At 51.4% G+C, this 27,694-nt stretch overlaps 1 protein-coding gene across 5 annotated transcripts in view; it reads left to right on the forward strand.

Annotated features, from left to right (window-relative positions):
- Window positions 1-19,002, forward strand: part of LOC133354036 (uncharacterized) — a 42,629-nt gene extending 23,627 nt beyond the window's left edge. For 2 of the 5 annotated variants that reach the window (XR_009756533.1, XM_061570580.1), the window contains exons 2-3: window positions 1,782-1,848; window positions 5,326-7,133. Coding sequence is in view for 2 of the 5 variants with exons in the window: in XM_061570580.1 (XP_061426564.1) it covers window positions 1,782-1,848; window positions 5,326-5,921 (663 nt within the window). In the remaining 3 variants the exon portion in view is untranslated. Of the gene's footprint in view, window positions 1-1,781; window positions 1,849-3,759; window positions 3,831-5,325; window positions 7,134-18,886 lie in introns of those variants that run through there. The other 3 variants (XR_009756534.1, XR_009756535.1, XM_061570582.1) reach the window with 3 other exon arrangements.
- The last annotated feature ends 8,692 nt before the right edge of the window (window positions 19,003-27,694 follow it).

A 27,694-nucleotide genomic window follows, 5' to 3' on the forward strand; every position in this document is an offset into this window, starting at 1 on the left:
ATGAAGGCCCGCACGACACACGAAGGGGTGGGTGGCCAGCACCACGCCGTTCCGCCTTTGTCTCCCCAAGTGGCGATGTTTACACACCTTACCAGGTACTTATTTTAGGCTGAGTCGACCTAAGGCGAGGTAGGCCCAGGACCGGTTCAGATAATCGTCATTGGTGGTGGCCGTGAGCGGGAATCGAACCCGGGTCGCCGGGAATCGAACCCGGGTCGCCCAGCGCGCTAACCGCTACACCACCGCTCACACGCACAGACACACATACACACAGACAAGTCTCAGTGTATAAATAACACAGAGCGATGGTGAACAGGGATTACGAGGGGATTATTCTTAACTCGTGAGAATGATGCTGACACAATGACCATCTGGACACGCACGAGTCGAGCGAGGTGTGTGGGGGGGGGTTGACGCTGTCATCTCAGCGCATTTCGTTGTCTCGTGCCGGACATTGACCCAGCCACGTCCTGTAGAGGAGAGTTCCATCGGCGAAAAAAATAACTGAACACAACCCCCTGGCAAAAAAAACTCAAAAACTCCCGAGGCACGTCGACGACTCGGCGTCCGCTCCCTCTCGATGATGGGCGGACCACCGACAATCATCTGCGGTGCGGCCACTTCAGTGTCCGGTGCCTTGCGACGTCATCTCGAAAGCTAAGCAAGGGGGTTGGTGGCGTTGAGCCTGCACGGTTTCCTGCAGGGGTCCGGCTACCTGCTGCTCCCAGAGGCGCATGCGGCTCTTTAAGGACTGCAGTGCGGCAATAAAATAATGGGTCCACTTGTTATTTTGGTTGCTGACCCTTGCACATGGGAGTCCAGTTTACCGTGGAAGTCCAGTTCACCATGGGAGCCCAGTTCACCATGGGAGTCAAGTTTACCATGGGAGTCCAGTTCACCATGGGGGTCTAGTTCACCATGGAAGTCCAGTTTACCATGAAAGTCCAGTTTACAATGGAAGTGCATTTCACCATGGGAGTCCAGTTCATCATGTGAGTCCAGTTTACCATGGAAGTCCAGTTTACCATGGGAGTCCAGTTCACCATGGGAGTCCAGTTCACCATGGGGGTCTCGTTCACCATGGGAGTCAAGTTCACCATGTGAGTCCAGTTTACCATGAAAGTCCAGTTTACCATGGAAGTGCATTTCACCATGGGAGTCCAGTTCATCATTGGAGTCCAGTTAACCATGTGAGTCCAGTTTACCATGGAAGTCCAGTTTACCGTGGGAGTCCAGTTCACCATGGGATTCCAGTTTACCATGGAAGTCCAGTTCACCGTGGAAGTCCAGTTCACCATGGAAGTCCAGTTCGCCATGTGAATCCAGTTCACCATGGGAGCCCAGTTCACCACCCAGCAGTGGATTTACACCGTGCCGCACCTGTCAATGGCCCTGGCATATCACACGCGATTGTTCGTAACTAACTTGGGGTCATTTGATCGCCGTTCGCTCTGCAGAGGACGTGGACCGAATCTTTGCTAGTTTTGTCGCCGATGTTAAACGACTGTTTGGAGATCTCAACAGTTTTCGGAATTACGGAACGTTACGCTCAAGTTACAATGTTGTGCTAACTATATGTCGGGGAATTTTTTGAAAAGTATTACCATCGTGTTACCCTCTGCCCCAGGTGTCCCTCGGTAAAAGAGATGATTGTATCATCCTACAGTTGAAATAAACCCATTGCGTGAATACTCGCATGGTGGATGGCGTGATGTTTGTGTGAGTGACCCTTCCTTGATTAATGTTTCACGATGTACAGCAACTCCTTTGTTTATCTACAGCTCGATGAAGGCCTCCCCGTGCCGTGTCGGCCATGGGTATTGGTTTTGACCATACTTCACCACGCTGGTAAGTGCGGGTTGGTGGACGAGTTGGGGAGTTGAGGACCTGTTCAGATTAGATCACTCACCGCTGATAACTTTAACCGTGGCCGGGAATCCAACTCAAATGACCGGGTTCGTAGGGGGAGTGTGCTAACCGCAGTGCCACCGCTCCCCCCCCCCCATCCCCCCCCCATCCCCCATTAAACTTGTTAACGGATTAACAACTAACAACAATCTTTACTTTCAATTTACGAAATTGATTTCGCTAAGACGAATGTACTTTGCAAACCCACTGGCTATCAACAAAGATTCGTCCACGAAGCCATCCACATATACAGACACAACTTAAATCGAGAAGATGGGTACAAACTGAGTAATCATTGGAAGGACGCTATCAACCAGTTTAAGTCGTCATAGCTGGCTGTGATGTTCCCATCCTACCACCTTCCGATGTTAGTTGTTATTTTCGGCTCTCTGATTTTACATGAACAGGTTAAATTTCCCACCCAAACACAGCCAACTCGCTCGCCGTGCTCGACGTTGCTGCTCTGCGATCTTTCATGAACATGCTAATCTCTCACATTAACATAGCCACCTCCGCACCCTTGTGGACGTCACCCTCCGATCCTACATTAACATGCTAATCTCTCACATTAACATCACTAGCCCCACCCACTTCGTTTATGACCCTTGGGCTACACCCATTTTAAACCTTTAAAACAGACTGCCTCAGCAGCTTTCCCTCTCTGTTGTTTTCCTTCCTAATGACGAACGCTTGTGTTGCGATCGATACGTCGTAGTTTTTTGCTATTTTTTTATTTTCTTTGAACCCATCTACGTGACTTTAGCGAAAGACCCAAAGAATATTTAAATGCATCTTAAATTATTTACAAGTTTTCAGAATGCCGTTTGGGAAACTATTTGTGGAACGCCGCATCCATCTCGATCAGTCCACGCATAAACCTCATTATATATATAAGAAATGCAAATACACCTACCCATACGATTATCTGAATAGAGAACACAATGATAAAGCAGTGTTACGGACAGGCGTTCCTCTTAGGGGGGGTTAATGTGTATTCCAAGCGGGATTGGCGGCGTTCCGGATAGGAAAAAAAACATACCGAGTGAGAGATGAAGCAATGAATGGGTGGCGACGGGACGCTGGCAACGGGGCAGGTAGGACTCGTCCATAATTAAGGTTAAAAATCCTCACCGTACCGAACACGCGCACGCGAGTCAACAAGTCATTAAACATCTGCCCACAAGGATGGCGATGCCATGTTGACATTAACTCGAGGGTATTTTGGTCTCTGTTCTCTCAAGCTGGCCAGACATTTTGGAAGAAGAGGTGAGTGGGTGGGTGGGTGGTGGTGGTGGTGGTGAGTTTTAATGTGTGCCACGCGTGATAATGCGCACCCACACTCTACCCCACCGCACGCGACCAGCCGACTGGGGACTGAGTGTGGTGTCACGATTTGTTCTACTGCGTGGACGGCTTTCAGAATCTTGTGCCACTGTTTCAAGCGCCACGCCAGCAGATTGACTCGATCCGGAATCTGAATCGGACAATTTTTTTTGTACTGCGGGAGAAATCCGATTCGCCAGGAAGCTCGTATTTTTCATAGATGTCCAGTAGGGGCAGGTCAGAACGTTACAAAAATAAACAATACAAAGACAATAGGAGTGATGATGATTGCTTGTGTTGCAGTCGAAACGTCGTGAGAATTTTTTTATTGTTTAATGTTTATATTATTTTATTATTTCCCTTCTACGTGACATTACCGAAAGAACCAAGAATATGAATCCCTGCAGTCACGAAGGCTTTAAATCAAAATTTAAACAAATCAGTTGAACAAAAATATACAAATAAAACTGAAATTTTTTTTTCACCTTACCAGTGTAAATCCCACTGAGAAATTTGCTTATTTTTCAGAAGCGACCTGGCCACAAATGATATCTCAACGAAGTGGCTTATCAAGTCCGATGGAATAACCATTCCACCAGGTCAGCACCAAGTGTTATTCTTATTAAGATTAGTGCTGTGTTATTATTATAATGTTGTTCTTCTTGGTTATTTCGGTAAAGTCACGTAGAAGGGAAATAATAAAATAATAAAAATAAAACATAATATTTTATTTTATTATTTCCCTTCTACGTGACTTTACCGAAAGAACCAAGAAGATGAATCCCTGCAGTCACGAAAGCTTTTAATCGAAATATATTGTTGTTGTTGCGTATGGACCCCGCACGCATCGCATCTGGCCGTTGTATTCCCACTTCAGCGATCGGAAGTGTTTGTCCAGCTGACCCGTGGGTACCGACCGAAGCTCACGCAGCACCACAAGGAGGAGAGGGGGGAGGGGTTGAGGGGGGGGGCATGGAGACCGCCCCACAGCAGAACCTGTACCGCCCATTCCACTTATTGGGTCCATGCATCTACCCACTGCTGGATGAAGGCCTTCCGAAAACTGAAAGTGCACAAAGAAGCATTGACACTAATTACTCTGAGAGATATATATACATACACGCAGTATATACAAATGTATATTTATAGAGGCACACGTTAATTCGAGAACTTGCGCCAGGCGGAGACGTCAGATTGGCCGCTTGGGAAAGTGGCTCGGGCTCGAATGTGATGGTGGAACCTGCGGGCGAGACCACCAACGGAGGGGGCAGCCAAAAGGAGGATTCAATCCCAACCGGCCGCGTGGTGAGGTCCCACCAACGGAGACGGAGCGGTGAAATCAGCTCGCGCGGGCACCTTGCGCTGGGTGCACTGAAGATGCAGGCCTTCATCCAGCGGCGGATAGATAATGACGGCAGCTGCTGCTGCTGATGATGATAATGGTGATGATGATGATGCCGAGAACAAAGATGATTGCACGACAGTTAGAGTTGATGGTTGAATAGCGATAGGCGATTATTGCAAATTGATGTGCGCTACCGAACGGTACATTTTTTTGCGGGGCCGTTCAATTATTTAAGCGCTCGTTAGTGTGTGTGTGTGTGTGTTTTTGTGTGCGCAATTTTATGCGATTCGCTCGTTACAAGATTGATAAAGACATCCGATATCTTCTCTACCCCCCCGCAAAGCACAGCTAGACACGCGCACACGAAGCCGCGCGTGAATCAATGCGCACAGAGAACTGGCCCACAAGGCAGCGGATCATATATAATTCACGACTGTTGTAATTTGAAGCGTTATTAGATTTGCCAAAGTGCCATGAAATACTTCGCAGATTATATTGTGATTCCATTGTGTGCCCAAACGACTACTTTTTGAGCGTGTCGTGGTATTCACAGTAAGGTCCACTCAGGTCCGTTAAACACACACAGACACACACACACGTGGTTGGGTCGCGATTGGAAGAGTGTCTTGGTTGGGGGTCGAGGTAGGGGGGTTAAGAAGTGTCTCGATCTATCTGTGAGGATGCGTTGTCGAATTGTATCGGATTTCGCTCCAAGCGCTGGGAGCATCTTGCTTTTGTTTGTCTTTCAGGGCACGAAGAAGCCCTCAGCAAGCGGAAAGAAGCATCGGACATCACCGCCATGTGCCTGGCAGCTTCTTCGGGAAGTGAAGAAATGAAGGAGCTCCCGACACGCGGAGCGAAAACGTCGGACAACCCGCAAACAATCGTAGAGAGCTCTGAAGCGGAACCGCGAGAGCCTACGCGATGGTATGCACGTAGTTTTTCTCCAGAGCGGAAGAAAGGTGTGGGACCAAACCACCTTGTGTCACCGGGCAAATATGATCCCATCTCACGTTTGGACGGAGCGGGGGCGCAGGGACTTGGGATCGACGCGGTGACGTCATACGTCAGAATCGACGCGGTGACGTCATACGTCAGTTTCAAACGACACACTGAAACGATGTGTGCAGAAAGCACTCGGGGCCTCGGCGTGCATTATGACAAAAAAACATCAACAGTTCCCGTAGAACTGCATTGTCCATTGACCTCTTACATCCCGTTGGCCTGGAGGACCCGGGGGTGGAATGAGACACTCGATATTTTCCGGAACTCTCCTAGGGCCGGCTTTGATTATCGGCGTAAGGCACTACCACTTAGAGTACAAGCTACGGCTAACCCACAATAATCCTATAGTATTGCACCGCACATCCCTACAATTCTGCGGATAGGCTTCGGACAATTCCAAGGCGAGATGAATGGGGCATGCCAACACAACAGCGTCACACGGCTGTTTCCGGCTGAAATAAAGCCTCGGGCCTGTAAGGCAGCACGTGGCTCAGGGCGACGCGGAGAGGGAGGCATTGGGACACATCGCAGGACGGAACAGGGGAGTTGTAACGCGTGCCGACATCTCAAGTCACACGCCGCTGTCGCACACCTCGCGGAGCCGGGTTAGCGTCAGGGGTTTGCAGCCACAGCGTAACTATTCCGAGGCCTGTCAAAGACTCTCCTACACCAGCACCCCCGCCCCCCGGCCATGCGCGCAGAAATTGTGTGGCAAAGTGTTTGCACGTGATGCACGTGAGACACACGTGATGCACGTGAGGAACGCGTGCGTCACGTGATGCACACGTGATGCACGTGAGGCACGCGTGCGTCACGTGATGCACACGTGATGCACGTGAGGCACACATGCATCACGCGTGCGTCACGTGATGCACACGTGACGCACACGTGCGGCGGAGGCGGCGGCTACACACGCAGAACGGCGGGCACGTGGAAACGAACGAAGCCATCGGTCCACTGCTGGTCAATGCCGCCATACGAACGAAGCACTGCGGCTGTGCATCTAACTGAACATCTGTGGGGTGATGAAAAAAAAGAGCTTCATAGCTCATCGGATACCTCCAGAACGAATACAAAAAAAGATTCTGATGGAGATAAAACAATAAATATATATTTTTATTCTGATCAACCCGGCCGCATGAGTTATATTGCTGATCACGAGGGTTACTCACGAGTGACTTCGGAACGGGTCATGGGGTCTCGACCCACCAGCATCAACCCGTAAGGTCAAATAAAATGATTATTGGAACAGTGCGCTACTTTGAATTGCAGCTTTTAGCTGTGTCACAGGTGATCATTTCTATCTTGTAGCTGCGACACTTCGGAACGCGATATATATATATATATCATTATTAACACGGTATTTTCCAGAAGTACATAATACACCGCAGAATCGAAGCTTGGGGAGGCCTTCATCCCGCAGTGACTGCTGCTGCTGCTGATTAACACACTGAGCATCTTTGCAGGTTGGGTTCAATCCCAGGTGGTGGTGGAGTGGGATGGGGGAAAGGGGCGCGGTGGGGTGACCAGGGCTTTGCAGGCTATGGGAGAGAAGAGGTCCCCTGTTGGCTAGAGGAGTGACACTGAGGATGAGGAGGAGGGCGGTGAGAGGGGGGGGGGGCTTGGCACGGCCTTCCAGCCTGCACCTGTTTGCTCCCGACACAATGAGCGTCTTTGTTTTGTCCGCGAATGGGTTGAATGTCTGTGAACCTCCTCGTCCCGTCTCAAGGGCGGGCGGGCGGGTGCGGCGGTTTTTGCGGTTTAGCGTGCGGATCAGGGCGGCTCAAACCTCGAGGGTTCAACCCCCCTCCGCCCCTTCGAGGTTCGACGTTTCGCGGCTCTTTCCCCCACCGCTCAGATAATTGTCGAGGAACCGCACCGGCTTGGTTCGTCGCCAAAAGCCGAGCGCCAACAGTGCACGTGAGCGGCTCCACTTTAACGATGCTGCCCAGGGGAATTCAACTTCTCTGGCTGGCTTCGAGGGCAGGGGATTATCGGCGTAAGGCACTACCACTAGATTACGAGCTACGCATACAAACAATCCCATATTAGTGTACACTAAAGCCAGTATGAATATACGTATTTTTTATGGGTGCAATTGTGAACAACAGCCATAACGGACATCACTACACCTAATCGGCATAATAATTGGTTATTGAACATGAGTTGCACGGACTCGCACGGTGATTCGGCCAGTAATTAATCACTGACGCTGCTCGTGATGAAGTCACCAGCAGAGCTTTGCTTGTGTCGAATCAATGTTGCTGATATTGTGCAATCTCCCGGAAGGCCGTGTTGATTGTTGAGAAGTGGAAACCAAGACGTCTTACATCATGGGATCTATATCTTGCTCACTCCGAGCTATACATGGTCTGATACGTGCATTGGCTTTGTACTTGTTCGCCTTTTGGCGTTCTCAGGTTAAACACTGGTGAGACTAAGTCATAAAGAAGTCTTTCTATGGTGTAGGCCAATCAACTTCAAAGACAATTCATCATATATTACCAGAGCATGTTTAATTTGCATGTTCATCACAAGTACGTGTGGTTAATGCAGCACTTGATTCCTTTTAAAAAGTTTCCATTTGGTGTTTGAATATCTTATCAGAACTGTTTTATTGCCAAATAAGGTCAAACCTATTCTTATTTTTCATACCAATGCGTCTTCTTACTTTTTTTATGAACGTGGAGGCGGCATGTAGATGTGAAGGAAGCGTGCCGTCCTGATGATTTCTCGCGCGCTTAAATGGGATCACTTGCCGCTCCATCTCCATCGGCGGCGGAAAGAGGATCGTCACTCGGGGCGCTCGCTTGTGGACAGCTCACGCACAGCAGAGAGACACGGCGAGTGCGAGTGGCGTTGAAGAGCTGCACGCAACTGCCCGCTCCAACGCAACGCACGGATGGACGCGCCAACGCTGTCGGAACGGAGAAAGTTTCCAATGTAAGCTTAGAAAGCCCGATGAGCGACTGGGTTCAATTGTCAGAGGTTTCGAGTCCTCCAAGATGGCGTCGGACATTGGCGGAGAACTACAGAGGAAGTTCATCGTCAGATAGGCCGCAGGTCTCTACTGCACGTACAGTTACATGTTCCCCCCTTCCACAGAGGAAGTTACAAAGGTAGATCGATTAAACACTCACACATAGATAATAAGATTTTTTTGGGGGGTTAGATCGCGTAAATATATAAATTTGTCGTTAAACCCGCCACCACCCGACACAGCTAATTAGTAAGGGTTGTCACGTAAACAGAACGTGCCAATTCGTCACTAGTACAGCACTAACCGGTGTGTTGGAGAGCCAAGCCACAACATTTACAATCTGAGTACGACGTTTCGGCAGTAAATGCAACTAGCAACATCAAGCGACAGCCAAATTTGTGGAGAAGTCCACCTGTTACGCGATCTAACCCATCAACCCTGTACAATGGATGACATTGGTGGCGAAAGCCTACGTGTTACACTGGCTCACACGTAGACTCGATCTTAAATAAACTCGGCCATGCAGGTACTCGATGATACGTGAAGACAAGCGATACGTACACTCAACAATACACTCAATCATATGTGACCTCGAGCAATAGAACAATATATAAATGACTACACTTGGAATTCACTGTTGTCAAATAACATTAGCGAATTACAGTGGCATGTTTCTACCTTGAACTTCTTTCGCACCGTACGTATCCAACCATGCTAATCGGAGGTGCTCACAGTTTGCACGGGTCGCTTCCTTCCCACGTTTTCCTCTCCACATGAATGCATTGTCATTAGTTGTGGATTGTTCACCCTGACCACCGTCATCAGCCATGATTTATCCACTGCTGGATAAAGGCCTCCCGAAGCCTCCAACCGCCACCTATCACGGCTCCGCGATGACGCAATCCACGCAGGTGCCTGCACTCCAGCTGATGCCATCGCTCCATCTCCTGACGTTTTTACGTCCTCTCCGACACTTTCCATTCCTTGCGTGTCACTCCGTCATTACCCTTAACCATCCATGATCCCTGCTAGACGTGGTGTGTCCTGTCCTGGGCCACGCTGACTTTACTCGAGTGTGGAAGATGTCACGAATCTGTGTGTGTTCTCCAATCCACGTGGCCTCTCTCTGTCTCTCAATGCACTCAATTCCCAGGAAACATCTCTGATATTAAACGACGATTTAAAAGTTCAACTATTTTATTTCAATTATACCAGGTAATTGCTCACTCAGCTATGTTAGCAATTTTTTTAGAATCTAACTGGCCACAAATGATAGCTCAGCGAAGCGGCTTATCACGTGGACATGTATTTCAGCCAAATAATCTAAACGCGTGTTGCTGATTCTAAATGTGGAGGGAAAACGCGAAGGACGCGGAAAAAAATCCACGCGAACACAGGAAAAACGTGCAAACAACAAATATACAGGCGCCAGGGTTAGGATCGAATCCACAACCTCTTGTAGAACAGGTGAGGGAGTTTATATCCCACTACTGCATCTCTCGAAGCCCCCGACTGGATATCAGAACGAAAACATCGTACTGTGAGATGGTGATATTCCTACAAACGACACCACCACCACCACCATCATAACAAGCTCCTACGGATGCCCTTGTAATGAGTTCAAACCAGGGTACTAACTCGTCTCCCCACAACTACCCCCCCCCCTTCCACCACCACAACCACCAACTCATCTCACATCTCTCAAGGCCCCCTCCCCTCCTGGGGAGGCAGCGGCGGGCATGGAGACCTCGCTGAGTGTTCGCGCCTCAGCTGAGAGGTAAGTGTTCCCACAAGTGTCTTCGCTAGCGTCTGGTTTTGTGTTCAGTGTTTTGCCGAACTCTCCTTCCCACCACCCCTCCCCCCCCCAAACCACTACCCCCACTCCTTCCGGGAGTGCGCGATGATGTTGGTGATCATGCAAGCCCTTCGCGTTCCTCCTGTTGCGTGATGATGTGATGATGACCATGCAAGTGCTCAGAGTCTCTCCTCCTCGTATTTGGCCATCATCTGCTATCTAACCACGCAGCGTAACCAGCATCACGAAGCGACCTTGGAGCCTGTTGAGCTACATCAGCTTCTCTCTCTCTCTCTTTTGTTTAACGATCAGAGGAAACAAGAAGATGCTCGGTGTAGTCGGCACTTTGCTTCGTTCATCATTTATTTTTTTTCCAATGCTTTGCTTTATGTGCCCCCCCCCCCTCTCCTGTTTAAATGAAAGATGTCACGAAATATTTCAAGCTCTGCTTCTCTCTCTCTCTCTGTCTTTCTTCGGACGACCAGCCGCGAGCTCTCTCCCGACTTGTTGCCGGGGTCGTACCGCGTGTTGTTCGGCACGGTGCTCGACAAGTTGCCCTCCACGTGTTCGGGGATTCTTCATGAGCTGCAGTCAATGGGGTTGCCTGTGGTAGACGTTGCTGCTGCTGCTGCTGCTTCCGCTACGGAGCATGCACAAGGCGATGCAAGTGTCTCTGGCAAGGATCAGACACGCGCACACACACACACATTTGCACTATCTATCATCTTGTTGCATGGAGCACTGGGCACTATCATCAAGGTCCTTACCGCTCGCAGCGTCATTTGCAACACAACATGAATCCACCTGCTCTCAAACGTCACGCTCTGCGCTCCATCTGACAACAACGGGTCGCTCGCCACACCTCCAATCTCAACCCACGAGTCGGTCTGCACGCGCGACGGGGAGAAATTCCTCGGGGGCTGGTAGCAAAACGTCGGGCGTCGGCGTCGAACGGGCACGCGGGTACAAGCCCCCGAGAGGAGACCGACGCGGCGGCTGGGAGCCTCCCTGTGCCGCTCGCTCGCTCGCTCACGCCGGAGGAGGAGGAGGGCTGAGTGCGTACCATTTGGTTCGCATTAGAAGAGGCGTGGCATGAGATCGTTGGTGTTAAGAAACAAAAGGCCTCAGAAGCGGTGGACACCAATCCTTTGTTTTTTTGAGCTTCAGGAATTTGGAGCTGAGCTGGGTCCCCTGCCCGTCCACAAAACAGCCTCTCATTGTCCGCGGGAAACAGAACCCCTCACTCACGGAACGGAGAGAGAGAGAGAAAAAAAAACCCCGAGCAGAGCCCCAGGGGTCATCCTGCCGCACAAGGGAGCAAAGGTCGGCATGTTTATTTCATTGGCATTTGGGTGCCACTGGGAGCTGCTGCTGCTGTTACCGCTGCTGCTGCTAACGCTGTTGATGCTACTTCTGTTACTACTTCTGTTACTGCTGTTGCTGCTGCTGCTGTTACTGCTGCTGATAACGCCGTTGATGGTGCTGCTAACGCTGCTGATGCTGCTGCTGCTAACGCTGATACTGCTGCTGCAGCATCACACACACACACACAAAAACAACCTGGAGGGGCATCGCACGTGTCTGGCAAAGATCAGCCACACACGCACGCACAGACACACACACGCGTGTGTACAAGAGAACTTCTCACTCTGCACAGGACCTGTCCGGAACCAGAGCGTATACCCAGGGCAGGGCATGCTGGTGCAGTCGTCGCTTATTGAACATTGTGTGCTGCTGCCCGTATGTTTTTCATCACAATTTACGAGATGTCATTGTGCGATGTTGCGGCTGCTGCTGCTTCTGCCTGTATGTGTTTAATCACAATGTACTGAGTGCCATGTGCTGTCGCCCATGTGGGGTTTGTTCACGGCGTGGTGTGCGTGTTGCATGCATAGCACCCACTACAGCAGCGCAGCACAATTCACACGCAGCACACTCACTGATGAGCCGAACACACAAACAGGACAACACAATGTGCCACACACACAAAGCACACATAGCACACACACACAATTAACTCACTGATGAGCCAAACACACACACACAGCACACAGCACCAAACACACAGTGATGAGCCACACACACACAGCACAACACACACACAGCACATATCACAACACACAGCACACACACTGATGAGCCACACACACACAGCACAACACACACACAGCACAACACACAGCACCACACACAGCACACACACTGATGAGCCACACACACACACAGCACAACACACAGCACACGCGCACAGCACCACAGACACTACAACACACAAACACAGCACACAAACACTACAACACACACACAGCACGCACACATAGCACCACACACAGCACACACACATTCACAGCGCCACACACATCACACACACAGCACACACACATAGCACCACACACAGCACACACACACAGCGCCACACACAGCACACACACAGCATACACACATAACACACACACACTGATGAGACACACACACACAACACACAGCACACACACACAACATACACACACACACCCCACACAAACAGAGCACACACACAACACACAGCACACCCACTGATGAGACACACACTCCATGCACAACACACACACACATCACACAAACACAGCACACACACAGCACACACACACAACACACACCACACAAACACAGCACACACACACAACACACAGCACAAACATAGCACCACACACACTTTATTTGAGACACAAGTTCGCCCGTTTTATCATTGAAAATAGGTAAAGTAATAAATATCACTGTCCTGGTCAGAAAAGCAAAGTTTGTGGGGAATAATAGCCATTTTCTATACTTTTTAAGCGTAAGCAATTATGAAATAACATTTACAACCGAGGAACACAAATTGTGTTACATAGTGTAATCTACTCACTCTCTCGCAGCGCCACACGCAGCAATGCTGTCTTATAAAGTGCTTATTTCATTATCCTGCTTTCGAGGATTGTCGATGTCTCATGTATACTGACTTATAATTAATAAATTAAATTCATTTACATTCGCGGCCCTATGTCAATGCGCCGCTGGATGAAAGCGTCTCCCGAAAACCGTGTCGGTCATGGGGGGTTGTTTGATCATACTTCGCCGTGCTGGTCAACGCCCATAGGAGCAGTGAGGCAGGCGCAAGGCCGCTTCCACGGTGGCGAGATGTTAACTACCTCGCCTGGTATGCAGGAGGTCGTGGGTTCGACATTAACCCTGACGCCCGTATATTTGGAGTTTGCGTATCTCTCCCCGTGGTCGCGTGGATTTTTCTCCGGGTCCTCCGGTTTTTCCTTCCACATTTAGAATCAATGTCGTGCCTTTCCAGCATTTGGCTGCGATGCATTTCCACGTGATAAGCCACATCGTTGAGCTATCATCTGTGGCCAGGTCGCTTCTGAACAAGAGCTACACAGCTCTGTAAACCTTATCCCGGTAAAAGAAAAAAAAAGTAGAAATGTTTTAGTTTCGATTCAGAAGGCGCTCACCGCTGATGATTGTCCGTCGTGAGTGAACGGGCACGCGGTGTAACCCCGAGGGGTCAACTCAGAATCAGTTGCCCGACAGGCATCGTGGCACGGTGCGCTAACCATTGCACCACCGCCATTCCATCACCTCGCTGACGATGAACACCCCAATGCGTACATTAGTGCAGCTGCATCAATATTAGGAGTGTGGTCGTTTTGCAAATAAATTCACGACACATTTTTGCAGCGGTTACTCCCAACACCCCCCCCCCCTCCAGTGCCCGCACCGTTTTTGGAATGGTGCTGCTGTCACCATCCTAGAATGTCACCCAGGTCTGGACGAACGCCGGCGAAACAGAATGGAACAACGCGCAAGTCCGGAACAGACGTCTCATTCTAGACACGAATATCATCGCATCTCCTGCACTTTGACATTCTCTCCTCCTCCCTCCTCCCTCCTCCTCGAAGACACCGGTGGCGTAACAACCATCAACAGCATCAGAGCATCAGAGCGTCAACAGGCCGATGTGCACATCTCCTTCGTAAGTGGATGCTTAAAGACACAATGCACAGTCGTGCGCTGGTGGCCATGCAACCGAAAACTATGGACAGTATTGTAAACCCACTGCAGTTTGCGTTGCTTCAGCGGAGGAGACGGAACAGCGAAACTACACAAACGAACGAACTCTCTGTCCCTCTCTCTCCTGAAGTCCTCTCGTCGAGTGGCATACAGACCTCGGCACTTTTATCGGGCTCCTGAACCATATCGCCATACTCAAGAATGCAATTGCACCAATTAGTTACGCATCGTGTCGCTCGCCACTGCGCCAAGCATCTTCGCAGACTTTTCAGGGAAAGCGGAGCAAGATTGTGGACAGGAATTTACACAAAGTCTTTAATCGCTCACTGTTCTAACCGCTGCCTTCCCCCAAAATACGCAACACGCAGCTGAACTCACATGCAGTCGGAGAGCACGGATAATTGTTGTTTATATTAATGCTATTGTTATTCTTTTTTTGTCATCATTGAGGCATGAACGCGCCAACTCATTAACAGCAACTCCAGCGAGCGTGAACACACAAAAAAAAATGCCAACGAGTCTGTGACGAACCGTCAGCGGTGATAAATGACGCGGGGTGGGTGGGTGGGTGACACAAAAAACGCGACACATTCCGCGGTCGTCTTTTTGTTCGCTAATTCGGTTAAACTTTCCCGAGCTGCGAAATTCAATTTTGGCTTGGGAGCGCTCCGCTGGTGGGCGTGCGAATTCAGCGAGCGTTGGAATTTGTCTCCTCCACTCCGTGCACGGTGGCTATGAGATGTTAACTACCTCGCCTGGTATGCAGGAGGTTCGTGGGTTCGAGCCCGACCCTGATGCCTGCTGCTGTATATTTGGAGTTTGCGGTGTCTCTCTGTCTCATCATCATCACGGTGGCTATGAGATGTTAACTACCTCGCCTGGTATGCAGGAAGTTCGTGGGTTAGATCCCGACCCTGATGCCTGCTGCTGTATATTTGGAGTTAGTGGTGTCTCTCTGTCTCATCATCATCATCATCACCATCACGGTGGCTATGAGATGTTAGCTACCTCGTCTGGTATGCAGGATGTTCGTGGGTTCGAGCCCGACCCTGATGCCTGCTGCTGTATATTTGGAGTTTGCGGTGTCTCTCTGTCTCATCATCATCACGGTGGCGAGATGTTAACTACCTCGCCTGGTATGCAGGATGTTCGTGGGTTCGATCCCGACCCTGATGCCTGCTGCTGTATATTTGAGTTTGCGGTGTCTCTCTGTCTCATAATCATCACGGTGGCGAGATATTAACTACCTCGCCTGGTATGCAGTAGGTTAATGGATTCAATCCCGACCCTGACGCCTGCTGTATATTCAGAGTTTGCGTCGCTCTCTCTCTCCCCGTGGTCGCGTGAATTTTTCTCCGGGTCCTCGGGTTTTCCGCTCCATATTTATAATCAACACCACGCGTTAATAGAGTATTTGGCCGCTATAAATGTCCACAAGACGAGCTGCTTTGCTGAGCTATATAATTTGTGATGAGCCAAGTCGCTTCCGAAAAACATCGCTATATAGCTCAGTGGGCCTTACCTGGTAAATTAAATACAAATTGCTTCTATTTAAGTTTATTGCGAGCCGTCCACCATCGACTGCTGCCAAAATGATTCTGGCATGAAGGAAGAGGCCCCAGTCCAGAGAGCGCCTGCCTCCTGTCGCTCGTGGCGAAAAGGCCTTCGCTGCTCACGAATAAACTTTGGAGGCTTAATGTGCGTATGAATGTGCGTTGAACTTCTTTCGCATCGTACGTAGCCAGCCATGCTAATCGGCGGTGGCACGGGCTGGGGGAGGGGGGTAAAGAGAACAAACTAAACACACATAAAAGCAGTTTTAAATAAATTAGTTTTCAATGCAGAAGTGAGTTTTCAAGCAATGAGTTTTCAAACTTCTCCGGGCTATATAAGTAAAGTTTTTCTGAGCACCAGAACATTGAGGGAAGACCCCCCCCCCCTCCCGCATACACAACTTTCCATCACAGCCGCTGGTTAGAGTTGAAGGAAGCTACTCTATTGGCATTCTGGCGCAAGGATTCGTGGTCAGGTGAAGGCGCCACCCTGCAATGGATTTGCTCACTCCACTGCGGGCGGAAGGAGCCACCGCTGGAGAGGGAGAGAGATAGAGCGGAAGGGAGAGCCCCTCTCTCGAGGCCATGTTCGGCTTACTTCTTCCACGCTGGCCCAGAAGGTCTTGGAAGAAGCGAGAGAACTCACAGCATCATTTATCCCATCGCGCGCGAACTCACCGATGTATACGGCGCTGCTGGGTGGGCAGAGGCAGCGCGCTGCGGGATTTACAAACTCGCCCCCATTGTTTCAACTGCCGCCCGGAGCGTTTGGTTCCGGTAGAGAGCTGCAGGGGACTTTGCGAGCCGTTAAAAAGGCACGGGGCGTGTGAGTGATGGCACCGCCGCGGTGTCAAGGTCACGCCGAAGCCGATCGCCGGGCCAAACGCAATCGTTGCGAGTTAATTTCTCAAATGAGCGTTGCGAGATCCTCGTTCGCGATGCGACGCGCTCTGCCTGGCTGCGGTTGCCAGAGAGCGCGCGCGTCGATTCGCACGAAGCGTGCCTCGCAAGAGGCCACCAGGTCCACGAGCAGACGGGTTGCCCGACGTGCAAGTGAGCGAGCGTACGAGTCAATAGGCGTACACATTGACCACGCGTACAGGCCGTCGGGTGTACAGGCCATAGGGTGTACAGACGATCATGCGTGCAGGCCAACGTGTGCATATTCTCCAGCTATAGGGCTCACCCTTGCGTTGCCAATGGTTTGCTGACTCTTCGCAGGGAATAGCCGCCTCGAGCAGCTCGCGGCGCGCAATGACCGTGAACGCAACGGGTGCACGCGCGCGCGCGCGTCGCTGTCGTGATCGCAGATCTCACCCGGGACTGCTCGCTGCGTACACGGCCAGAGGTCACGCCGGTGGCTCTGGTCCACCTGGACCTCGGGCCTCATCCACCGCATGTGCAGCCGACAACCACTCGCGGCTTCATCGCACGACCGCTCCCACCCCTCCCCAACCCCACCCCACCCCAATCGGCACCCCTCTATACCGAAGTCAGAGAAGATTTGCTGCTCCCGAAATTTCGTCGCGGTCATCCACACAATCGTCTCCACGAAGAGTCCCGCGAACCAACGTGGAAGAGGAGACCCTAAGAGCAGATGGTTGGGAGACTGTCAGCGCAGATCGTCGAGGTCTCGCGTCTTCTGTGCAGCAGCCACTGCTGCATAATGCGCAGGGCGGAGAGCGTTCGTAACAAGGAGGGCAGTGGTGGTGGTTGTGGTGGAATTTGTGGTGGTGGTGGAATTGGCGGTGGTGGCATCAACAGCCTTGGTCACGATGACTCCTCACATCTTGATCTTGGATATGTGCTCCCCCAACAATTTACAATTTTTTTTGTTTATCTTTGAGCCATTATTCGGTAAAATCGGTTCTTAGAATTCCCCTTGTGAATACCTGTTGTAGAGTAATCTTCCAATGAATCTCCAACCAATACCTAACTGCAAGAGCGCCTCTCAAAACGTATCTGTGAAACGTTTGCTCAGTATGCGCTCAATGTGGGTTGACTGTTTCACTCCATCTGCCTATCTTAACATTGTCGTAACCATCACTCTATCCCTGCACAGATGGAATCAAACGGAGATGAGTCCACGTGCTGTGCCGCCTTCTCCTTGCGAGCCAGGGCAGGGCACATCCTCGATAGCCCAAGGGAAGGGAGTTTCACAGCCCATCCGTGCTGCAGTGAGCCACCAACCCTGGCTGCTGCCTCCACAGTGATAGAGGATTACAGGCAGCCAAGTGCAGCAGCGTAGCCACCGTCATCAGGTGGGACCGTCACAGCCAGATTTGATGCAGAAAATCTGGCTGTGACGGTCCCACCTGATGACGGAGACTTGTGTTGCCTCCGAAACGTCGTGATTTTTTTTATTTTTTATTTTAATTTCATTTTTTACCTACGTGACTTTACCGAAAGAACTAAGAGTATGAATCCTTGCAGTCACGAAAGCTTCAAATCTAGAATTAAAGCGTAGCCACCACCACAACCACCACAACCACCACCACAACCAGAGCTTAGCAGCAGCAGTACACTGACAGTCGGCTGGGTGCCGAGCCAGTGGCTATAAGTGGCGTTGGTGCGACAAGATGATCATGCAGACTAACTTCTCATGTCAGTGATCTGTGTGGGGAGCGGTGGCGCAGTGGTTAGCGCGCTGTGCTACAAACCCGGCGAACTAAAATCGATCCCCGCTCACGACCAACACCAGTGACGATTATCTGAACCGGTCCTGGGCCTCCCCTAGGTAGACTCAGCCTAAAATTAATACCCGGTGCGGTGTATAAACATCGCCACTGGGGAGACAAAGGAGGCACGGCGTGGTGCTGGCCACCCACCACTTCGTGTGCCGTGCCGGCCTTCATAGGCGCTCGCCAACAGCACTCGCCCCAACAGTGTGTCACAGGCGATGCCGGGGATGATCTTTGTCTTTGCGATATTCGCAGTTACCCCGCGGGAACCCATTCGTTGCTCGTGGCTGGGACACCCCGAGGACGCGGCCGCTGCAAGTCGCCGCATCGTCCTCGGCACGGAGAGCGCGCGCGGGCATTCTGCGAGCCGGAGCCGGTTGATGGATCGGAATTTCATGCAAATCGCCTCGCTCAGGACTCACACGCACACACACACTCACGCACTCACAAAGATCTCCCGTGTAGCCTTAACAGACTGTTTGGGCAAGTGCTGTTAGCGAGTACCGATGAAGACCGGCACGGTACACGAGGGGGTGGGTGGCCAGCACCACGCCCGACCGCCTTTGTCTCCCCAGTGGCGATGTTTTTTACACACCGTGCCAGAGACTCATGTGAGGCTGAGTCGACCTAGTGGAGGCCCAGGAGCGGTTCAGATAATCGTCGCTGGCGTTAGTGGCCGTGAGCGGGGATCGAACTCGTGTTGCCGGGTTCGTAGCGTAGCGGGCTAACCGCTACACCCACCGCTCACCATGCAAATCATTTCATGCAAATCGCCTCGCTGAGGACTCACACACACACACTCACACACACACGCACTCACACACACGAACTCACACACACGCACTCACACACACGCACTCACACACGCACTCTCACACACACGCACTCACACACACGCACTCACACACACGCACTCACACACACGCACTCACACACACGCACTCTCACACACGCACTCTCACACACACGCACTCACACACACACGCACTCACACACACACGCACTCACACACACGAACTCACACACACACGCACTCACACACACGCACTCACACACGCACTCTCACACCCACGCACTCACACACACGCACTCACACACACGCACACACACGCACTCACACACACGCACTCACACACACACGCACACACGCACTCACACACACGCACTCAAACACACACTCTCACACACACGCACTCACACACACGCACTCACACACACGCACTCACACACACGCACTCACTCACACGCATTCACACACACGCACTCACACACATGCACTCACACACACGCACTCACACACGCGCACTCACACACTCACACACATACTCTCACACACACGCACTCACACACACGCACTCACACACGCGCACTCACACACACGCACTCACACACGCGCACTCACACACACGCACTCACACACACGCACTCACACGCACACTCACACACACGCACTCACACACACGCACTCACACACACGCACTCACACACACTCACACACACGCACACTCACACACACGCACTCACACACACGCCGCGCGGGCGGGCGTTCGGACGTCGTGATTAATATTAATTATTTCGCCGAGCAGAGCGGTCGTTAGTAAAAAAATATTATAAATAAAAACAACCCGCTTGCTCTCGCTGTGTTGCCCGAGTTATTAAATATGGTTCTCGCTCGAGCTGGCATTACTTGAGGCAACCTCTCCCCCCACCACCGGCACCCCCAACTCCACCCCCAACCCACAAACCACTCAACTCCACCAACTAAAAAAAACACAACACAAAACCGGCAAAAAAAACCGGTCCTGGTGCTGAAATAATGAACCGGAGAAACGAAGACCGCCGTAATAAATTGTAACCGTCCTTGACGACCGCTGGCTGGGAGCCACAGCCAAGGAAACTCCTCCTCCGCCTGTAACGCGTCCATTGAGCGTGAATTGCCAAGTTGCTTGGAACACGATGGGGGGAATTTTTTTTTCAGCAGCAGCCATGACGGTGCCGGTGGATTGGCACACGTCCAGCAACAGAGTTGTTTCCCTCCTGCCGCCTGCGTTTTCACAGCTCGCTCACAACTCTCACCACCACCACCCCTGCCGACCCACCGACTTGTCCAGCCCTGCACGCTTTCTCTGGGCAGCCAGCCACCCTGTCCCACCCCCCGCCCTCTCGACCAACTCACCCCCTCCGCTCCTCCTCCTCATCATCGTCCTCCCTTCTCCCAGCCGCCCCAACCCCTTCCCGATGCCATCAGCCGTCATCTAACCACCACCACCCCCACCACACCGCCCCCCCCGCGCTCCGGCCGGGCCTCGAGATGCCCACGTCTCCCCCCCCCCACCCCGATCCCTGCCCCCCACTTCTCCTCCCACCCCCCACTGGGGACTCAATGAACCGACAGTCCCAGTGCGGCGTGGCTGGCAAATTGCGTGGCGTCGGAGGGAGGAGGTGAGAGGAGGAGAGGGGAGCAGAGACGACGAGGTTGGTGATCTGCCTCCTTCTGCGTGAAACTGGCAGCGAGGGCCTCCGCCTCCGTCTCAACGACGCTTCACGGATCCGAAACAATGTGGCGTCATCTCTCTCTCTCTCTTTCTCTCTCCATCTCTCTTTTGTTGGTTCGTTTTCTTTACGCTTAACGGATATATTATCTTGTTTTTAGATTTGAAGCTTTCGTGACTGCAAGGATTCATACTCTTAGTTCTTTCGGTAAAGTCACGTAGGTAAAAAAAATGAAATTAAATTAATAAAAATAAAATAATAAAATCACGACGTTTCAGATTAGCTTCATCAAATCTGGCTGTGACGGACCCACCTGATGACGGAGACTTGTGTTGCCTCCGAAACGTCGTTATTTTATTATTGTATTTTTATTAATTTATTTTTTTTACCTACGTGACTTTACCGAAAGAACTAAGAGTATTGATATATTATCTCTCGCGATCGATTTGTTGTTGTTGTTGTTGTTTGAGTCGACGATCAGCTGGGCTCAATGTGAGCGCGAATGTTTGAAGCCAATTGCCGCCGTACCCTTGACCTATAGCGCGTTGCATTGTGTGTTGCACGTTTGGGTTGACATATTTTACACCGTTAAGTTGACGATCTGACACTATTTTATTTTGCGTTTGCTCCCACTCGCCCCTCTCCCCACCAACCACCACCCGACCAATTATCATCGGCGTCGTTGTCACGAGACTGAGACACGCCGAGTGGGAACTCTGCAACGGTCAGAGCGACATCACCCCGTGGCACAAAACGGCACCGAGGGGACACGACTTCAAAGACCTCCCTCCTCCGCTTGACGTGAAAAACCTCGCAACTTGACGTCCGCAGAACGTCTCGGCTCCTCTTATGCGCCCCCTGTTCAACGTGTTTGTCGCGTATCAATCAAACTGAAATGTTTCTTGTCTCAAGAGCTGGAATATCGCCAGAGTAAATAAAGACATTTCTATTCCATGGTGTAGTTTTTTTTTTTAAATGCATTAGTGATCGAGCTGAGACCACCAACTCGCTACTCTTCTTGAGAAGCTGGTTTCATCACAACCCAGGCATTGTCATTCTATGGGCCTCAATGCGCGGTTATTAAATCCCGTTTAATGACCGCGGTTTGGCGGCTGAAGCCCCAGAATCAAACCCAGGATCTTGGCAGAGCTGGCTCAGTGCCATGACCCCTACATCACCGGGCTTGCCTTGACAGTGCAGATATTTCACGTAGATGTTTTTGACCCGTGTGCTTTCTTCGCTATTTTAACAAAATCTCTATTAATCCGGGATAAATCCTCGAGAACTATGAAGTTCTTTTTCACCGATGTCCAGGCAGTCGCAGATGTCCAGGTCTCCCCTGATAAAAAGAATTGTCGGTGCAATGGGCTCCCACTTTGATTTGAAGCTTTCGTGACTGCAGGAATTAATGCTCTTTGGTTCTTACAGTGAAGTCACTTAGGTCGAAATAAAATAAAACAAATCACGACGTTTCGATCGCAACACAAGCAATCCTCATCAGGTGGAGAGAGTTGCCGTGGCAAGAAGTTATAACCTCTTTGTGTTGCGATCGAAACGTCGTGATTTCTTTTATTTCATTGTATTTCTTCCTACGTGACTTTACCGAACGAACCAAAGAGTAGGGCTCCCACGTGGCTATCATGAAAGCTTCACCTTCAGCTGCCGAGCAGTGAGGAATTCTCCACGACGCCGAGTGTGGAAGCGGTGAAGCGTTGGCACGGTGAAAAAGAGTGACCCCTTCTGCCCCACCGCATCCCACCGCTCCTCCACGGTACCCGACCTCGAGATACCACGTCAACCTACTGCGGCAGCCACGTGATGTATCCTGCTCACGCTGCTGCTCAAGAATCCACGTGGACCGCGTCGGTGGAATATCTCTCGGTGTGACCCCGAGCAGTGCAAATGCAAAACTCCCGCAGCAGTGGAATTAAAACTAAAAAAAACTATTTTTTTTATCCTTTGGTTCTTTCGGTAAAGTCACGTAGGTAGGAAATTAATAGATCACGACGTTTCGATCGCAACACAAGCGATCATCATCAGGTGGGACAACCACGGCAAGAAAACACTGATGAAGTAGAGTTTCTTCAACAGAACCCTGCAGTCACAACAGCTTCAAATCAAGATTTTATTTTTTATCGACAAGGTAAGGCCCACTGAGTTATCTAGCTCTTTTTCAGAAGCGACCTGGCCACACATGATAGTCCAACCAAGTGGCTTCCCACGTGGAAATGTACAGCAGCCAAGTACTCTAGACTCGTTGATGTTGATTCTAAATGTGGAGGGAAAACCCGGAGGAACTGGACAAAAATCCACGCGACCACGGAAAGAGAGACACGCAAACTCCAAACATACAGCAGGCGCCAGGGTCGGGATCGAACCCACGACCTCCTGTATACCAGGCTAGGGTGTTAACATCTCCTAGCCACCGTGATGATTATGATGGTGACAGTGAGAGACACGCAAACTCCAAACATACAGCAGGCGCCAGGGTCGGGATCGAACCCACGACCTTCTTGTATACCAGGCGAGGGTGTTAACATCTCGCCAATCTACGGTCTTGGCCAGCCCATCCATCGATCTACTGGGTGTGAAGAAGGAGGAGGAGGCGGCCATGCGGCGAGTGTGTGTTTGTGTGTGCTTGGCCCTGCCTGTGCCAGAGTTTGACAATAGTTTGATGCGACCACGGTCATTCAGGCCAGGAATTCAAGTGGAAATCTTTCATTCGGAGTGTCAAGCAACATTCCACCGCCCTCCTCCCCGCCACCCGCACATGTGTGTGTGTGTTTTTTTTTACACAAATGAAAAGAACTTCAATTGGTTTACATTCAGCGCACAATACAATAAGAAAACACCGAACCATTATACACTTCAAGCAGCAGGGAGACAAAGGAGACAATAAAACGTAGATGTGCCGCATACCCTTCAAAGCTCAATTGAGGATAAAAAAAAAATCCACAATTAATCCGCACTAATTGTAGCAGCAGAGCAAAGGGCTTTTAATGCATAGCTTCAATGCGGAATCAAAGGCAGGGTTTTTGACACATGAACGTGTTCAGTGCATGTTGTGTGTGTGCCTGGGCACACGTACACATACACACACACGTACATGGATACACACAAACAAAACAAACAGAGATCTCCCGTGTAGCCTCTAACCCACTTTTGGAGCAAGTGCTGTTAGCGAGCAGCTATGAAAACCAGGACGGCACACGAGGAGTTGGGTGGGTGGCTAACATCACCACGCCCGGCCGCATTTGTCTTCCCAGCGCCGATGTTTTACACGCACACCGTACCAGGTACGCATTAAAGGTTGAGTCCACCTTAGGAGAGGCACACGACTTGTTCAAATGTTCGCCACTGAATTGAACTCGCCGGGTATTCAGCGCAGTGCGAACACACCGCGTAAACACACACGCACGTTCCATCCAGGACCCGGAGAAGCTCGCGGCACGTGGGCGCGAAACGTCGGACAATCGTAAACACACCGGGGGAGCCAGCACGTGCGGACCACGTGTTTATCCGCCCGCTGTCACCGTCATTTTCTTGCGATGGTTTGTCGAGCGTAAAAATGCGCGGTTGTTTATTGATTGATTTCCCTGCTAAACTCGGCCATTTATTTACTACTTTCCAACGCAACGCTGCGTTAATTGCATCATCATCATTGCCGTACAGACGGAGCTTTGTGCCCGCGGGGTGTGAGATGCGTCCTGACCGCGACAATGACCGCAGTGTCCGTGCCTGTACGGCCAACTCGGCCGGGCAGAGAGGAGGCGAGTGGGCTACCCGATTTGGAGACAGAGCCCCCCCCCCCCCCACCGACCGCCCCCCTACCACCCCCCCCCCCAAACACACACAGGCCGTGTGGGCAACAGCGGGGTAGCTAGGGGCGACTGCCATCATTCGTGACCTCGCTTAAAGGGGGGAGGGGAGGGGGATGCAAACGCTTGACGAGGGGCCGGCGGGGGGGGGGTGCACGGGAGGTGGGGGGCACCTCCGATTAGCGCGGTCGGCTACGTACGGTGTGAAAGAAGTTCAACGTCACATACGGAGCGGGAGTTCTCGACACGGTCAATGTTAAACCGACTTCAAACCGACGTGAGAACGCTGAAATCGGGACGAGCTTGACGCTTCGAGGATGTGGCCGTGGCCTGTCCGTGCGTTCTTCTCCGGCTCTCGGGGCCCCTGTCCAGGCCGCGATGGCCCCCGTCACCAAACTGTGCTGGTCCCTTGCGTTGTGGCCCAGCTCCCGCACCTGTGATGAGCGAGGCTGGCTGCGTGCGGCGCGAAAGAAGTTGAACGTCACGCGCGTACAGCGCCCTCCGGCTTTTCTTTGCAGACGGCTTCATCGTGTGTCGTCGTCACGTTCTCTTTTTGTTTTAACTTTTTAATTTTGCCAAGGTAAAGCCCCGCCATCACAAACGATAGTTCAACTAAGTGACCTATCAATGTGGACTTGTAGAGCAAGCCGCACACTCTAAACGTGGAGGGGAAAATAACGGAGGACCCGGAGAAAAATCCACGCGATCATCGTCGGGATCGAACCCACGACCTCGGCAGGGCATCGAGTGCGATTAGTCAAACAGTCGCTGGCTTTTAAATATCGTACGAGGAATTTCTAACTTTTTGCAAGTAGAGGGGACGAGGGGTGGTGGTGGTGGGGGGGGGGTGGTGCGTAGGCTGTAGCATGGCAACTGTGCAGGAGACACATTTGCGTGGGGAACGTCATCACCGCGTTACACGCGCACAGCGTGTAACAAACGACTTCTTGCTAACGCCACCGCTGACTCGCGGCGTGCACGCACGAACTCTGCGTGTGTAACTGCGGCTTTTAGTAACCTGGGGCGGTGGCGGGGGGAGGTGAGAGCTGGGGGAGGAGGACACGAGTTGGTATGTTGTCCCCCCCCCACACCCTCCCGCAACAACGATTAGCGCCGTCGGCTACGTACGGTGCCGAAAGAAATTCAACGTAACGCACTGTAACAACCACGGCTCCTGACGCCACCTCGATCGCCCACCGAGCTGACCTGAGCAGCGCCGATCGGTTTCGGTGGGACCGTCGTGTCCCCCGGACAGGCTTCACGCCTGACGGCAGTGAGACAAACGCGGCGGTAGCGTGGGGGGCTAGCGGGGGGAGGGGGGGGCGGTCATGCCTAAGAGCTGCCGTCCGTCGCCCCCGCTGCCCGTGAATTACTCACGCGCTGGTGCCAGGAGCACTTCTGAGAAAAAAAAGTTAAACGGGATTTCTGTGAGCCAGCAACACAGTGACAATTTAATGCGGATTTTTTTTTCTGACCGCAAATTACGAGATTTTTTCCCTCCTCCTCCTCCTCCTCCTCCTCCTTCTTCTTCTTCTGAGGGTGGCAGCAGATAGTGGCCGGCGCCTGAACCCGCAAGCGGGTTAAGATTTGATGACGACGTGAAAAAATCGAACGGGGAATTTTAACAGATTAAGCTCAATAATAATAATACGTGCCGCCTGTAATGAGGGCTGTTTGATGAAATAACTCTAATGCCATTCGAGTTATTTGTAATGACCTGTCATGTCACTTGCTTCAGCGGCGAGCATAATACTTTAGAGAACAATAGCATTCTTTGTAATCAACTCTTTTTCTTTTTTTCAAACAGTGCCAGCAAACACAACACGTCAACGCATTGTGACGTTTGAGTCTGGGTGGCATCTGCTATTAATTGCCTAATCTCTGGGACAATGCAATGCCGATGTCACGGTCACCTGACGCCAGGGCTGTGTCGAATTTCCGCGCGGTATCCCATGGGCCCTCTTATAAATCGCACGGAGCCAGAGCTGCGGTACGGAGTTGTGGTGGGGGTAGGACAGAGTTGGTATGGGTGTATCCCCATACTTGACCCTTCTTACGCACAGGGGAGGGGGGCAGGGGGGTGGCTTCCTGCCCCCGGCGTCTTGGCGAGGACAGGGCAGCGCGGGGACACAGGAAATGTGGCGCGTTGCGGGACGGGCGCGTCCTGTCAAGGGCCCGGCATCCCGTGCCCCCCCCCCCCCCGCCCCCCTGGATCATCATCTCCGTTCTCCCGTGAGCATCATCGCAGCGCCAGACAGAAACCCGTGCTGGCGCTGCTCGGGGGAGGGGGGGGGGAGATGAACAAAAACAGAGGCGCTCTGAAGAAAAAAATGAAATACTGCCACGTTAAAAACATAATCACGTGGCTTTTCAAGAATGCCATGGCCTTTAAAAATACCCGTCACAATCACAAATACCGTGCCTCTCGAAAAAATACAATCTCTCTCGAAAAAATACCGCCACTCTCAAAACGATAGCGTTTTCCGTTTATTAAAAAAAAAACGAAAGGTAAAAAAAATCCGCCGCTGTCAGACATAACGATGCTCTGAAAAATGTCTGATCTGTAAAACACCACTGCCGCCGATCGGTATTGATTTTGGGGTCCAGGCGGTGCAACAGGCAGCCAGGCCACTCGCACCATTTCACAGCCACTCTGTCAACCTCCTGCTGGATTCCTACAAACATGCCCGCATTGTGGTGTGTGTGTGCGCGCGTGCCTCCCCCACACACGCACGCACACACGTGATGTTCG

This window comes from Lethenteron reissneri, chromosome 46 (assembly GCF_015708825.2).
Source record: "Lethenteron reissneri isolate LAM-NWPU_2019-01 chromosome 46, ASM1570882v1, whole genome shotgun sequence".
Classification (NCBI taxonomy): Eukaryota; Metazoa; Chordata; class Hyperoartia; order Petromyzontiformes; family Petromyzontidae; genus Lethenteron; species Lethenteron reissneri.